At 46.0% G+C, this 17,100-nt stretch overlaps 1 protein-coding gene across 3 annotated transcripts in view; it reads left to right on the top strand.

The window, feature by feature from the left end:
* SEC16B (SEC16 homolog B, endoplasmic reticulum export factor) overlaps positions 1-17,100 on the top strand; it is a 203,089-nt gene that overhangs the window by 88,147 nt on the left and 97,842 nt on the right. For all 3 annotated transcript variants that reach the window (XM_077277621.1, XM_077277622.1, XM_077277623.1), the window contains 2 exons: positions 8,593-8,730; positions 13,267-13,380. In XM_077277621.1, coding sequence (XP_077133736.1) covers positions 8,593-8,730; positions 13,267-13,380 — 252 coding nt within the window. The remainder of the gene's footprint in view (positions 1-8,592; positions 8,731-13,266; positions 13,381-17,100) is intronic.

Below are 17,100 nucleotides of genomic sequence, written 5' to 3'. Positions count from 1 at the left end.
GTCAAGCACAAACCAAAAGAATGTAACATTAGCGCCTGCCCGCTAATTTTACATCTGAATCTCTTTTTTTTTGTTCTACTCAGAAAAGTATTGCGTGCTATTCTTTTTAAACATCCTATCTGAGCAGCACAAAATTAGTATTCAGCATAGCACAGTGATTTTTCAAAAGTGTAGCTTATAAACGAAACAAGTATGATTTATGTCAGGACTCTATGTTTGGTGCGTGAGAAAATTTTTTAGACAAATGCACTGAATGTGGATTCCAATCTCACAGTGAACAAAGCCTTATATTATTGTTCTCATCCTGTGCTAGATATGCTACACTGCTAAGTTATAGGTACTGTTGGAGCTGAAGCAAGGGGATTCTTTACCTGGGGGAATGTTAAGTGTGTAGATCCCCCTCTAAAAAAATAAATAAAACTGCACTAAAAAGGGTTAAAATGTATTACCATTTACAAAGACCACACTACAGCTACTTGGTTTGCCTGTACATCATAGAGTACATACAGTAGATAGTGGTGTTAAATTGTGTACTTTATACCTATGTACCCTATAACCTACCTGTTGTGCCCGGCTCAGATGTATGCTGGCAGACACCACTCCTTCATTCAGCGACTTCTGTCAACGTCACGTCGATAGGGCAGCAGCTTCTCAATCGGTCTTCTCCTTTGATTGGGTGTGACTGCCGTCATGCTGATTGACAGCCGGCTTCCCATTGCCTAACTGTGGGGAGCCAATTGTCAATCAGCATGACATCGGCAGACAACCTGTGTCGACAGATCACCCCAGAAGAAGAAGAGCTGTTCTGTTGATGTGGAGCTGGTAGTTGTCTCTGTTAGCTGCTACCTGCCTGTTAGTTTTTAGGCTCATAGTAAAAAAATATATATAATAGTCCTGGGCAACCCTTTTAACCGGGCTCTATCTCTACTACTGGGATATAACAGCCATCTGCAGGAGAGTGTTTATTTTGTGTACAGGTATTTGTGTGTGTGACATGCATGTATGTGTCTGACACCCCAGGAGTTCGGCCATCACAGTGGTATTGCCTTCCTTATGGGGAAGGTAATGCAATGCCTCGGAGCGAGGAAAGATCCCTTTGGCAGGTAACACATACATGCAACATGTTCTGACTCCAGGCCAGAAGGGGGAGCTCTGATCCAGTTTGTGGGTGGCTCCCCTATATATTAGTGCAGACTCAGGAAGAGATCGGGGCCGTGCAGACGTGAAGATCTGCAGCTCCTGTGAGGAACGTTGGGGCCGTGCAGACACGGGGTTCTGCAGCTCCTGTAAAGGAAAGAGAGGAACAGAACAGTTTTTAGAGAGTGTGAAGGAGGAAGGAGCAAAGTAGAAGTGAAGAGCTGGAGGGGAGTTGCGACTGAGCTTCCGCCTCGCTGAAGCGCATGAAACCGGTGGCCGGAAGATCGAAGTTGTGGGGGTAACTGTATGCCCCACAGCAGAAACCGGTGGGCAGGAGATTGCAAGTCACCTGTCCACCATTACACCTGAAGGCACAGCAACACATAGAGCCCGGAGTCATCTTGGAGACACCTGTAAAAAGGCTTGAGTTGCCTGCCATGCGGGTAGTATCCTACCTAAAGGGACAGAGAGAGAAAGTGAGGACCTTGTGTGAGGCCTTAGGCAGCAAGGAACTACAACACAGCGCAGAAAGGAAGGCTCCCAACCCCACCTGATTAGGGGGATCTCTGTTATGGTTCTCAATGGCAAGAGAACATAGCCCAGCAAACATAAGTACTAGCTCTTGGAAGGATGGAAACTAAACTGACCATGAACTAAACCTGCCGCACAACTAACAGTAGCCGGGTAGCGTTGCCTACGTTTTATCCCTAGACGCCCAGCGCCGGCCGGAGGACTAACTAATCCTGGCAGAGGAAAATATAGTCCTGGCTCACCTCTAGAGAAATTTCCCCGATAGGCAGACAGAGGCCCCCACATATATTGGCGGTGATTTTAGATGAAATGACAAACGTAGTATGAAAATAGGTTTAGCAAAATTGAGGTCCGCTTACTAGATAGCAGGAAGACAGAAAGGGCACTTTCATGGTCAGCTGAAAACCCTATCAAAATACCATCCTGAAATTACTTTAAGACTCTAGTATTAACTCATAACATCAGAGTGGCAATTTCAGATCACAAGAGCTTTCCAGACACAGAAACGAAACTACAGCTGTGAACTGGAACAAAATGCAAAAACAAACGAGGACTAAAGTCCAACTTATCTGGGAGTTGTCTAGCAGCAGGAACATGCACAGAAAGGCTTCTGATTACAATGTTGACCGGCATGGAAGTGACAGAGGAGCAAGGTTAAATAGCGACTCCCACATCCTGATGGAAACAGGTGAACAGAGGGGATGATGCACACCAGTTCAATTCCAACAGTGGCCACCGGGGGAGCCCAAAATCCAATTTCACAACAGTACCCCCCCCTCAAGGAGGGGGCACCGAACCCTCACCAGAACCACCAGGGCGATCAGGATGAGCCCTATGAAAGGCACGGACCAGATCGGAGGCATGAACATCAGAGGCAGTCACCCAAGAATTATCCTCCTGACCGTATCCCTTCCATTTGACCAGATACTGGAGTTTCCGTCTGGAAACACGGGAGTCCAAGATTTTTTCCACAACGTACTCCAACTCGCCCTCAACCAACACCGGAGCAGGAGGCTCAACGGAAGGCACAACCGGTACCTCATACCTGCGCAACAATGACCGATGAAAAACATTATGAATAGAAAAAGATGCAGGGAGGTCCAAACGGAAGGACACAGGGTTAAGAATCTCCAATATCTTGTACGGGCCGATGAACCGAGGCTTAAACTTAGGAGAAGAAACCCTCATAGGGACAAAACGAGAAGACAACCACACCAAGTCCCCAACACAAAGCCGAGGACCAACCCGACGCCGGCGGTTGGCAAAAAGCTGAGTCTTCTCCTGGGACAACTTCAAATTGTCCAGTACCTGCCCCCAAATCTGATGCAACCTCTCCACCACAGCATCCACTCCAGGACAATCCGAAGATTCCACCTGACCAGAAGAAAATCGAGGATGAAACCCCGAATTACAGAAAAAAGGAGACACCAAGGTGGCAGAGCTGGCCCGATTATTGAGGGCAAACTCCGCTAAAGGCAAAAAAGCAACCCAATCATCCTGATCTGCAGACACAAAACACCTCAAATATGTCTCCAAGGTCTGATTCGTCCGCTCGGTCTGGCCATTAGTCTGAGGATGGAAAGCAGACGAGAAAGACAAATCTATGCCCATCCTAGCACAGAATGCTCGCCAAAATCTAGACACGAATTGGGTTCCTCTGTCAGAAACGATATTCTCCGGAATACCATGCAAACGGACCACATTTTGAAAAAACAGAGGAACCAACTCGGAAGAAGAAGGCAACTTAGGCAGGGGAACCAAATGGACCATCTTAGAGAAACGGTCACACACCACCCAGATGACAGACATCTTCTGAGAAACAGGAAGATCCGAAATAAAATCCATAGAGATGTGCGTCCAGGGCCTCTTCGGGATAGGCAAGGGCAACAACAATCCACTAGCCCGAGAACAACAAGGCTTGGCCCGAGCACAAACGTCACAAGACTGCACAAAGCCTCGCACATCTCGAGACAGGGAAGGCCACCAGAAGGACCTTGCCACCAAATCCCTGGTACCAAAGATTCCAGGATGACCTGTCAACGCAGAAGAATGAACCTCAGAAATGACTTTACTGGTCCAATCATCAGGAACAAACAGTCTACCAGGTGGGCAACGATCAGGTCTATCCGCCTGAAACTCCTGCAAGGCCCGCCGCAGGTCTGGAGAAACGGCAGACAATATCACTCCATCCTTAAGGATACCTGTAGGTTCAGAGTTACCAGGGGAGTCAGGCTCAAAACTCCTAGAAAGGGCATCCGCCTTAACATTCTTAGAACCCGGCAGGTAGGACACCACAAAATTAAACCGAGAGAAAAACAACGACCAGCGTGCCTGTCTAGGATTCAGGCGTCTGGCGGACTCAAGATAAATTAGATTTTTGTGGTCAGTCAATACCACCACCTGATGTCTAGCCCCCTCAAGCCAATGACGCCATTCCTCAAAAGCCCACTTCATGGCCAAAAGCTCCCGATTCCCAACATCATAATTCCGCTCGGCGGGCGAAAATTTACGCGAGAAAAAGGCACAAGGTCTCATCACGGAACAATCGGAACTTCTCTGCGACAAAACTGCCCCAGCTCCGATTTCAGAAGCGTCGACCTCAACCTGAAAAGGAAGAGCAACATCAGGCTGACGCAACACAGGGGCGGAAGAAAAGCGGCGCTTAAGCTCCCGAAAGGCCTCCACAGCAGCAGGGGACCAATCAGCAACATCAGCACCCTTCTTAGTCAAATCAGTCAATGGTTTAACAACATCAGAAAAACCAGCAATAAATCGACGATAAAAGTTAGCAAAGCCCAAAAATTTCTGAAGACTCTTAAGAGAAGAGGGTTGCGTCCAATCACAAATAGCCTGAACCTTGACAGGATCCATCTCGATGGAAGAGGGGGAAAAAATATATCCCAAAAAGGAAATCTTTTGTACCCCAAAAACGCACTTAGAACCCTTCACACACAAGGAATTAGACCGCAAAACCTGAAAAACCCTCCTGACCTGCTGGACATGAGAGTCCCAGTCATCCGAAAAAATCAAAATATCATCCAGATACACAATCATAAATTTATCCAAATAATCACGGAAAATGTCATGCATAAAGGACTGAAAGACTGAAGGGGCATTTGAAAGACCAAAAGGCATCACCAAATACTCAAAGTGGCCCTCGGGCGTATTAAATGCGGTCTTCCACTCATCCCCCTGCTTAATTCGCACCAAATTATACGCCCCACGGAGATCTATCTTAGAGAACCACTTGGCCCCCTTTATGCGAGCAAACAAATCAGTCAGCAGTGGCAACGGATATTGATATTTAACCGTGATTTTATTCAAAAGCCGATAATCAATACACGGTCTTAAAGAGCCATCTTTCTTAGCCACAAAGAAAAAACCGGCTCCTAAGGGAGATGACGAAGGACGAATATGTCCCTTTTCCAAGGACTCCTTTATATATTCTCGCATAGCAGCATGTTCAGGCACAGACAGATTAAATAAACGACCCTTAGGGTATTTACTACCCGGAATCAAATCTATGGCACAATCGCACTCCCGGTGCGGAGGTAATGAACCAAGCTTAGGTTCTTCAAAAACGTCACGATATTCAGTCAAGAATTCAGGAATCTCAGAGGGAATAGATGATGAAATGGAAACCACAGGTACGTCCCCATGCGTCCCCTTACATCCCCAGCTTAACACAGACATAGCTTTCCAGTCAAGGACTGGGTTATGAGATTGCAGCCATGGCAATCCAAGCACCAACACATCATGTAGGTTATACAGCACAAGAAAGCGAATAATCTCCTGATGATCCGGATTAATCCGCATAGTTACTTGTGTCCAGTATTGTGGTTTATTACTAGCCAATGGGGTGGAGTCAATCCCCTTCAGGGGTATAGGAGTTTCAAGAGGCTCCAAATCATACCCACAGCGTTTGGCAAAGGACCAATCCATAAGACTCAAAGCGGCGCCAGAGTCGACATAGGCATCCGCGGTAATAGATGATAAAGAACAAATCAGGGTCACAGATAGAATAAACTTAGACTGTAAAGTGCCAATTGAAACAGACTTATCAAGCTTCTTAGTACGCTTAGAGCATGCTGATATAACATGAGTTGAATCACCGCAATAGAAGCACAACCCATTTTTTTCGTCTTAAATTCTGCCGTTCACTTCTGGACAGAATTCTATCACATTGCATATTCTCTGGCGTCTTCTCAGTAGACACCGCCAAATGGTGCACAGGTTTGCGCTCCCGCAGACGCCTATCGATCTGGATAGCCATTGTCATGGACTCATTCAGACCCGCAGGCACAGGGAACCCCACCATAACATCCTTAATGGCATCAGAGAGACCCTCTCTGAAATTCGCCGCCAGGGCGCACTCATTCCACTGAGTAAGCACAGCCCATTTACGGAATTTCTGGCAGTATATTTCAGCTTTGTCTTGCCCCTGAGATAGGGACATCAAGGCCTTTTCCGCCTGAAGCTCTAACTGAGGTTCCTCATAAAGCAACCCCAAGGCCAGAAAAAACGCATCCACATTGAGCAACGCAGGATCCCCTGGAGCCAATGCAAAAGCCCAATCCTGAGGGTCGCCCCGGAGCAAGGAAATCACAATCCTGACCTGCTGAGCAGGATCTCCAGCAGAGCGAGATTTCAGGGACAAAAACAACTTGCAATTATTTTTGAAATTTTGAAAGCAAGATCTATTCCCCGAGAAAAATTCAGGCAAAGGAATTCTAGGTTCAGATATAGGAACATGAACAACAAAATCTTGTAAATTTTGAACTTTCGTGGTGAGATTATTCAAACCTGCAGCTAAACTCTGAATATCCATTTTAAACAGGTGAACACAGAGCCATTCCAGGATTAGAAGGAGAGAGAGAGAGAGAAAGGCTGCAATATAGGCAGACTTGCAAGAGATTCAATTACAAGCACACTCAGAACTGAAGGGAAGGGAAAAAAAAAAAAATCTTCAGCAGACTTCTCTTTTCTCTCCTTTCTCTGTCAATTAATTTAACCCTTTTTGGCCGGTCAAACTGTTATGGTTCTCAATGGCAAGAGAACATAGCCCAGCAAACATAAGTACTAGCTCTTGGAAGGATGGAAACTAAACTGACCATGAACTAAACCTGCCGCACAACTAACAGTAGCCGGGTAGCGTTGCCTACGTTTTATCCCTAGACGCCCAGCGCCGGCCGGAGGACTAACTAATCCTGGCAGAGGAAAATATAGTCCTGGCTCACCTCTAGAGAAATTTCCCCGATAGGCAGACAGAGGCCCCCACATATATTGGCGGTGATTTTAGATGAAATGACAAACGTAGTATGAAAATAGGTTTAGCAAAATTGAGGTCCGCTTACTAGATAGCAGGAAGACAGAAAGGGCACTTTCATGGTCAGCTGAAAACCCTATCAAAATACCATCCTGAAATTACTTTAAGACTCTAGTATTAACTCATAACATCAGAGTGGCAATTTCAGATCACAAGAGCTTTCCAGACACAGAAACGAAACTACAGCTGTGAACTGGAACAAAATGCAAAAACAAACGAGGACTAAAGTCCAACTTATCTGGGAGTTGTCTAGCAGCAGGAACATGCACAGAAAGGCTTCTGATTACAATGTTGACCGGCATGGAAGTGACAGAGGAGCAAGGTTAAATAGCGACTCCCACATCCTGATAGAAACAGGTGAACAGAGGGGATGATGCACACCAGTTCAATTCCACCAGTGGCCACCGGGGGAGCCCAAAATCCAATTTCACAACAGATCTCTGAATCGCTTCCAGGCTGGCCGGATCGCACCGTCACCTATGTTCCATACCCTGGACTGTGGCTGCTTTTCATCACAAGTAAAAGGTAAAGAGACTGCAACCTTGTGTCCTTTGATTCTTTCTGGCACTACACCATCTGTCATCCTTGCCTTCTACACTGGGAGCCCTGGGGACTAAGCTCCACCTGTGGGAAGTCATACCACCCCTGCTGCAGAACCATCACCCCAGAGGACCCCTTTAAGCAGCGTCGGTTATCCCCGACTGAATACCACAGGTGGCGTCACCAACAAATAACTTTCATAAACTTTATTCCTCATTCACATCCCCTTTTAATGGACGCCCAGGCCCACAGCCCGTGTACACATCCCTTTAAGAACTGGCTCGTTTCCGAGTACCCCACCGTTCTAGCGGCCGCTCCATGTGCATAAGTATATATGAGTGTTACTAAATGTGCATGCAATATGGGTGTGTGATGTGTATATACATTAATGACAGGAATAGCAGGGAATAAATGAATATTTTGTGACTGTGGCACCTGTTAAGAGGTGAGATACATTAGGCAACAAATGAACAGTGAGCTCTTAAAAGGAATCTGTCACCAGGCTTCTACCATCTAATCAAAGAACAAAATAATGTAGACAGATACCCTAATTCCAGCAATGTGTTACTTACTAGACTGCTTGCTGTAGTTTTTATAAAAGCAATGTTTTATCAGCAGCAGATCATCACTAGAGGACAAGTAAACCTGCTGCCATGTAGTCCTCCAGATTCATAAGGTCCGTATAACTCCGCCCCCACTGATTGGCAGCTTTCCGCCTATGCACAGTGTATGCAGAAAGCTGCCAATCAGTGGTGTGGGAGGGGTTATGCAGAGCTCAGCAGTCAGAGACATATTGACAAATCCAAGGATCTGAGCCAAATTGTGATGGCCGGACAAGTGGACCTAAACATTTCCAAAACATCAGATTTTGGGTGTTTGAGGTGTGCGTTGGTTAGTACTTCCAAAAGGTGGTCCCAAGAACTGGTGACAGCATCATGGCTATCCGGGGCTTATCTGTGTGTGTGGGTCGCGAAGGCTAGCCTGTTTGCTGCTTTTACATATTTATTATTCTAAACATTGAGGATTTTTTTTAATGCTGATTATTTTTCCCATTTCAGACCTACAAGTTTGTGTATGCCTCTCGGCTAGTGGATTACGGCTTGACATCCGTTGCCCTGCATTATTGCGAGTGCATCGCCGCCGCCATCCTCCTCTCCAACTCTGGATCGTTGGTGTTGATATCGGAGTTAATCAAGGTGACTTAAGCCTTCACACGCGTCCTTAGATATCCGAGTCCCGGCACTATCATAGCCCTTATTCCGTATGAGCAGAACAGCCGATATCGCACTTTTCTTCTTTATTTCCACCTCCATCAATGGGAGTTAGCTGTAGGAAACTGTTCCATCTGTTTTTCTCCCCGTATATATAGTACGACGCGTTTCAAGCTAAACATTATTTCAGAGAGAAAGCGCAATTCTCATTTTAGCAGGAATTCTGCCATTTCCCTGTTGACATAAAACTTCTGGGAATAAACATTAATCATTAATGACTTTTCTGCTCGAATCGCCCGCAGTGAAATGTGTTTAACGCTTCAAGCAGAAGAACTGGCATTTTTTTTTTTTTTTTGCTTAAAAATGGTAAATGATAGCTTCGGGTCTCCAGGGTGTATTTCTCTTCATGCCTCTAAACCGTGCACATTGCATTATTATCACATTTGCTGGGGATGGTAAAATCTTGCATTGTTTCAGAGCAGAAGTCTGCACCTTTTCACATGCAAATTGCAATGAAAGCTCATACTCTTTCACTGACGATCGTGCGCAGGGAAGATGGAAAGGGAACCACAAAAAAAACATTGTGGGCAAAAAAAAATGATGCATATATTTCTTATGCTTGGATTTATATAGAGCAATGCATAATGAAAGCTCTCTTAAAGGGGCCCTGTCATCTCTCCTGACATTTTTTAGTAAACACTCCTAAAAATCCTGAAACATATTTTTTTCATATGAATGAGCTGACAATTGAGTATTTTTATCAATCTTTGCAATATGGCATGTCCCTGCGCAATATACAATGAACAGTGGCTAAAGTCACTTTTAAAGAGGTTTTCCTCTTAAAGGGAATCTGTCACCAGTTTTTTGCTATATAATCTGAGAGCAGTATGGTGTAGGGGCAGAGAACCTGATTCTAGCAATGTGTCACTTATTGGGCTGCTTGCTGCAGTTTTGATAAAATCGCTGTTTTATCTGCTGCAGATCTAGCAGTTCCCTGAAGGCTGTATAGCCCCGCCCACACCACTGATTGGCTACTTTTGTGTACACTATGCGTAGGTAGAAAGTTGCCAATCAGTAGTGGGGGCGGGGTTACAGGAGGAGCAGAAGGGCTACATGGCACTAGACACATAGTTGTATAGTGATAATCTACTGCTAATAAAACACTGATTTAAATGAAACTACAACATGCAGCTCAGTAAGTCATACATCCCTGGAATCAGGGTCTTTGGCCCCTACATCATGCAGTTTTGCTCACATGTATTTGCCTTCTTTTACTTCTCTAGGATGTTACCAGATTATTTGTAACTTTTATTGACTGCCATGTTGGGAGTGTCTTGAGGTTTTAGAAATTAAGATACATGTTTTTTTGTGTGTGTGTCCCTCACAACTTTATCCCAATGGCATATGTTGGGTGGAAAAAAAGTTCGGACATGCTGGAATTCAACATGACCAACCTTTTGTTCCTATAGGAAGTAAACCATAGTCAGAAGGATCGTGCAACATCTATTGCTCACTCCTCATTGAAGTAGGTTTTTTGCTCAAGAATTATTTCACGTTTATGGCCACCTTTAAAACTTTTTATTAACTAACTGTGCAAACCTGCTTCTTGAATGGTAAGAGGAATCTGGATAATTCAGGTTGTAAGAAAATATTTTTAGGAGAAGTTCAAGTAATAAAATTACAATTCTAGGTGATATTCTCAGAATGAATAATGGCCATAGGTTCAAGTACTGAGTTGTCAGCCTATACATTCAACTGGATGTTTTTGCAGTGACCTAGCTCGCTTTATAAAAGAAAGAGCGGTGATATGAATGTAAGAAGGATATTAAAATTTACAAATGTGACACATCAAACGAGGACAGTTCCTAAAGTCTCCTTCTTCTCGTAACTTATTTATGGCCTGAATGAGACTCGAATGAGCAGTATTTTAGGTGAAAAATGTAAGTTGTAATTATTTAAGGTTTTTTTTCTACGACTGATAGTACGCGTGACTTTCAAGTGACATTTTTAAATCCGCACACGTGTGCCTATATGTGTGTCTGGGCCTCTGATGAATAACTGCACAGAATGTCTGTAAGGAGAACGGAACATGGAACAATCTTGGTTTATGCAAAGGAAGGTGAAATATGCAAGAAACCTGAACATAAAGCTCTCTTCCAATATGTTTTAGGGTTTCTATGTTTTATAAAAAAAAAATTCAAATATTCTATTAGCACTTTCTTTCTAAAAATAGTTATTCCAAACAGTGAAAAGTTATCCCCTATCAACGAGATGATAGCTGCCCGCCTGCCACAACCATCACCGATCCTATGAACGAGGTTCTAAAATAAAGAACTCAGTGACCATCCCTCTATTCTGAAGGACAATTAATAGCCCCCTTTTTTGGTATCGGGGGGGCTGAAAGGTGATAACTTTGAATGTCGGGACTCACGATAACTATTTAGAATGCTTAGAAAATGTATTAATATAGCTAATCCAATATAAAGATGTGATACTTCCGTCAACATAGTCCTTTGTCAAACTTAATTGTCACAGGATGGAATGGTTAAATGCACTGTTGCAGTGCCAGATAGACTAGGGGTAAATCCTAGCTTGGCAGGCTTTTATTAGCCGCACCTGTCTAGCTTTGCATATAAACAGGCTAGGTGTTCATCTAAGGTAGTCAGCTGGAGGGAAGCTGACCAGGGTGGATTTGTGTTGGAGCTCAAGAGAGGGACAAATTAGATTATCTCTCTGAGAAGAGTCTGCACATGCCGTGTGCTCCAAACAACAAGTATCAGTGGTCGCTATGGATGATAACTGTTGTATTTCTTCGGATTGGGACTAGCTCTGTCGTGTATGAGTAGCCAGGGTCGGCATTGTTTATTTAGCACCTGGACGAGGCTAGGGATTTATATTTGTGATATTATTTTGGTGTTGTGCAACCTGTGGAAATAAACATAGCATTGTTTGACAAAAGAATCCAGTGCCTGTGTGAACGTTACCTACCCTGAGATCATGAATCCCTACAGGACCGTGGCATATTGACAGCCACCAATGATGGTTGACTATACCAATAAGATTTTTTTTTTAAGTAATTTTGGAAATGCGTTGATTTTTTAATGTTATTTGGGGCTGTGACCTTATTAATGCTCACCCTCCACCATGGCAAAGTTGTTTGAAACTCAAACTTTGAATGAGTTGGTTGCAAAACTGATAAAAAAAATAATATTATTATTTATTTATATAGCACCATTAATTCCATGGTGCTGTACATGAGAAAGGGGTTACATACAGGGTTATAGATATCGTTTACAGTAAACAAGTTTACAGTGACAGACTGATACAGAGGGGAGAGGACCCTGTCCTTGCGGACTTACATTCTATGGGATAGTGGGGAAGAGGCTGAAGGTAGGGGGCGAGGCGGCGGCTCTGGCGATGGCGAGGCGGCAGAATGGTTATTGCAGGCTGTAGGCTTTCTTGAAGAGATGGGTTTTCAGGTTCCGTCTGAAGGACCGAGGGTGGTGGATAGTTGAACGTGTTGAGGCATGGAATTTCAGAGGATGGGGGATATTCGGGAAAAATCTTGGTTTGTCTTGTACTTGATTCAACAGCATTTATGTGCTTTTAAGGTCAGTCCTTTGATTTTGATAGTCAGTGGTATAATTTATTGCTTAATAGTTCATATAGTGGTGCAAGAGATGAAATGAATATTTTGTTTCCAGATTCCACTGCAGATTAGATCTGATAGCTGAGTGTCCGAATTCTTAACAGTCTATTCTAAATGTGCCCATACACATGAGATAGTTGTCAGCCGATAGCTATCTCCCACATCTACATGAATACTTCACTTGGCTGAATGGTAATGTGTCGTTTCGACAGCTCTTGGTATGGTATACCCATGTGAACTAAAGGAGCAGCATTTAGATTCAAACTCGCCAACCTCTTTCTCCCCTAGCATCATCTATGGAGAGGTGACCATACACATTAGGTGGTTTTGTCTAACATGTATGGGAGTCTTAAGTAAAAAAAATGACAATTTTCTACTCCGGTGAGACCACCCCTATACACATTAGATTAATGTTGGTCGAACCCATTGACAGGTTCAGCCAACAGTCTAATGTGTGTGAGGGCATCGGCCAACTGATCATGATGGAGATGTGGCTGGGGTAGATCCGACTTTGGACTGCCAAGCATATTACTTTCTAGAGATAATCCGCCACCAAATGTGTAGCCACTACTTTCTCACAGATAACACAATGGCGCTCAGCTGAACTAACACTTTTGTGTATGGAAGGGCTGGTAGTTTTTGGCCAAACGATCAGCCGAAGAATCGTTTGTACAGCAGTCACCTATTGTGTACGGTGAGCTTTATCATGAAATTTTCTCCCCCGGTGAAGTTTGCCCGTCTATTGATCAGAAATGTATAATGCGTTGAGCTCGTATATATCATGCCTAGACCACGCATTCATAGCTTTTATTGATGGACTGGACCTAAAGTACATTTTATATTCACATTGTAATTTTTTTTTCTGATTTCAGTTGTCAGAACGCTTGAAATACTCAGATCCCCAACTTCTAGAACGACCGGAGCCAGAATGGAACCAAGACCCGACCTGGCTTATCCGGCTTCGTGCTCTTGACTTGCAGTTACAGGTAAACAACACCGGAGATAAGTTTTAGATCAATTATAAATCCAAAGAATTGAAAGTCACTTTGGCACTATCGGTACACTAGGAATAGCTTAACCGGTTACTTGGCTTCAATACTCAACAGTTACAGTGGTGCATTACTTAAAATTGTGTCACAAGAACGCATCAAGAAAAAGCGTCACTCACATCTGTAAAATTGATCCACTTTATTGTAATCCATTGAAAACCAATTAAAAACTGATTAAAAGGCGATGGGAGATAGAAGGATGTGTGTAGGCGAAGACCGTTCCGCGTATCAAGATGCTTCTGAGGGCCTGAATAAGATCATGCTTTACAGCTAAAAGGAAATATTTCTAGCTGTAAAGCTTCCTGGTGTATCGTATCTCTAGTTTATGGCTGGTATGTAAGTACTGTATATGAAAGGTAAGGAACGGACATATTCACATTTCCACCTCCGTTGATATTCTGCTATTGATGTGAAGAGACCGCAGATAAAGAAGGATGCAGGGACAAATGGGAGCCAGAAAGCAAACAGCGTTTTTAACTTTTCTTTTAACTTCCAACCAAAAAGATAACAACAGTTTTCCACGCAGGGAACTTAAGTCCAAGTCTACAATATCACAGTAAATCCTATCTACTATATATGAGGCCTGAACTATACCCGAAGAACGCGGCAGCGCCTTACTAGTACCTCCCCTACTAAGGTAAAGTCAACAACGTTCACTTATCAGTGCTGTTTCAGCGATGTAGTCCCGGTGGTGAGGCTCCGTCAGCGACGTAGTCCTAGTGGTGAGGGAAGGCGGTGTCCTCCGACGTCGAGCCCAGGTGTAGATTCGAGTCCAGAATGTCTTTTGCGGTGCTGCGTTACCTCCCGCAGGCGGACGTTGATCCGGGGTAACAGTTTCCACGTCCAGAGAGGAGTCTTTTTGAGGAGAATTAGCAGAATTATAAGTATCAGTCACAGCTAAGAAAAACCCAGGAGGGCCCGGAGCACTCGGTGGCAAGATGCTCCCGGGGAGCGCGGTAATACTGTCCCTGAGCTGATCAGCACTACCCCTCTGCCTGGGGGGTCGCTGACGACGAATGCGCCTCTTTTTGGGGGCTCTGGTAATTGCCTGCAGTGTCTGTTGCACGTTTTCCCCCTGCTTCCAGCGAGTCTCACTGCGGCCTGCACACACACAACAACTGCGCTGCAGTTTCCTCTCCTCAGAGATTTCCCGCGCTTCTCTGCCCCTGCTTTCGCGCGTTTTGCTTTTTATCCTCTCCTCTCCCTGCGTCACTCTGCCTCCTGTCACATGAGCCTGGCTTCCCATGCGCCCCTCAAATCCGTCCCCCGGAACCCCGACTCCCGGCAACAATGGTTCCACCCGTCTGCACAGCTCACCAGGTCCCTGTCCCCTACATTCCCCCACCCTGTATGCTCGCCAGTCCCCGGGCGAGGCCTTCGCACTGACAGGTCGCCCACCTGACGGGTTGTTCCACACTTGGGTCTGTCTAGTGTGTAAGTCAGGACTGTAGCGAGTTGGGGGTCTACCGGCAGTAGGACGTTCAGAACGTCGTGGCTCGGGTCCTTGTGTAGGGGGTGTTGGGGGAATGTCGTCAGCGGAAGGGTGACTGGTCAGGGGTAGTGTAGTAGTCGAGATAGGGGGAGTATTTTGACGCCGTTCTTCTTCTTCATCATCTTCTTCATCCCACCAATGGTTGTTGGGGGACTCAGTCGTAGGTGGCTCTTCCCTGATTGCGGATTCCGGGGTGTCCGAGTCAACAGAGCGACACAATCGGAGCATGTTGCGATGAAGAATGCGAGTACCTGTACTTCCGGGGGCCTCAGACTGCACTTCATATACAGGTCCATGCGGGTCTATACGGCGAAGCACCCGATAGGGTGTTTTTTCCCAACGATGGTCTAACTTGTTTTGCGGTCTTTGCTCTCGAACGAGTACTCGATCACCTGGCCGGAACTCTGGGGGTTTTGCTGTAGGGGTGCTCCGATGCTCCACTTCCCGAATTCGAGTGTGTACCAGTCGGTGTAAGGTCTGCAGCCGATGCCGATGATCACGCACCCACGAAGCCATCCCTGTTCGGGGGCCTTCTTCCTCCGAAGACAGTTCCAGATCTGTCATGCCTTTTCCTGGGCGCCCAAAGACCACTTCATACGGGGTGCGTCCTGTGACTTGATGAACTCTATTGTTGTAGACCCACACTAGGTCAGACACATACTCCGGCCAGCGGGCCTTCTGATCTTGTTCTAGCGCACGCAGCATTTGAAGCAAAGTCCGGTTAAACCGCTCACAAGCCCCATTTCCCTGGGGGTGATACGGTGTGGTGCGTGACTTATCAATGCCGTAGAGGCGATGCAGCTCTTCCATGACTTTGCCCAAGAAACAGGCGCCTTGATCCGAATGTATTCGCCTCGGACAGCCGTAAACTTGAATAAAGTTCTTACAGATAGCGCTCGCCGCCGACTCAGCTGTCTGATCACGGGTAGGGGTGACTACCGCGAATTTTGAAAAATGATCTACCATAACGAGGCAGTGTTCGTAGCCTTGATGCGCTGCTCCAATGGTAATGTAGTCTATCATTAATACTTCAAAAGGGGCAGACGTCGTGATGCTCTGCACAGGCGCCCTTTCCTCCGGTGACTTGGTTAGCTCACATTGTCGACATTGTCTACAGGCAGTTTGTACTTCCGCAAGCAGCCGAGGATGATAGAACCGAGTTTGCAGCCACTTAAACGTCCTCTTCACTCCGAAGTGTGCCCCGGACTCATGAGCTTCTTTAGCAACTGCGGCCACCACGGGCCCTGGTAAGACCATCTGCCAGGTCGGCTCGGAATCTGCCTGAGCCATGGTTAAGTGGCATAAGAGCCCGTCCTGAAGAGTTAGGCGCTCCCACTGCCGCAGAAGAAGGTTCAGGTCTGACGGGAGAGTTTGTCCAGGGGTTCTCACGGGCAATAGACCATTCGTTATCCACTGTCGCAATGGAGCTAGTTCCTGGTCTTCCTGTTGCAGCCGTATCCATTCGTCCCGACTCTGAACCAACAGTCCTGTAGCCGTTCCGTTCCCGGTCTGTTCCCGGCTCACAGCCGTCCGAGCAGCGCCCCCGATGGCGTAGGGGATTTCTTCTCCCTCCAGCTCCTCATCTCGGTTAGTTCTTGGGGGGTTCTTCCGCAGACGAGATAACGCGTCAGCATGAACATTCTCCGCTCCTCGCTTGTAGAGGATACGGTATCTGTACTTGGCCATCCGGGCTACCCAGCGCTGTTCCAGGGCACCCAATTTCGCATTTTCCAGATGTGCCAATGGGTTGTTATCCGTGCGTATCAGCACCTCGGAACCGGCCAGGTACTCAGCGAACCGCTCCGTCATAGCCCACACCACGGCCAGCAGCTCCACCTTGAAAGAACTGTAATTGTCCGGGTTCAACTCAGAGTCATGAAGAGACCGACTCGCATAGGCGATCACTCTCTCCCGCCCATCCTGAACCTGAGACAACACAGCCCCCAATCCCTGAGAGCTGCCGTCGGTGTGTAGGATGAACGGTTGCGAAAAGTCCGCATAAGCCAACACCGGCGGCTCCATGAGAGCTGTCTTCAAGTCCCGGAACGCTGCTTCTTGTGGCTCCTGCCATTGTATCTTCTTTCCCCGTTCCTTGGGGGAGCTTCCTTTCAGCAGGACTTGTAGATTGTGAGAACGGCGAGCAAAGTTCTTCACGAAGCGCCGGT

This window comes from Ranitomeya variabilis, chromosome 8, assembly GCF_051348905.1.
Source record: "Ranitomeya variabilis isolate aRanVar5 chromosome 8, aRanVar5.hap1, whole genome shotgun sequence".
In the NCBI taxonomy this organism is placed as follows: Eukaryota; Metazoa; Chordata; class Amphibia; order Anura; family Dendrobatidae; genus Ranitomeya; species Ranitomeya variabilis.
Note: the sequence above shows the minus strand (reverse complement) of the source record. Positions and strands in the feature narration are given on the sequence as shown.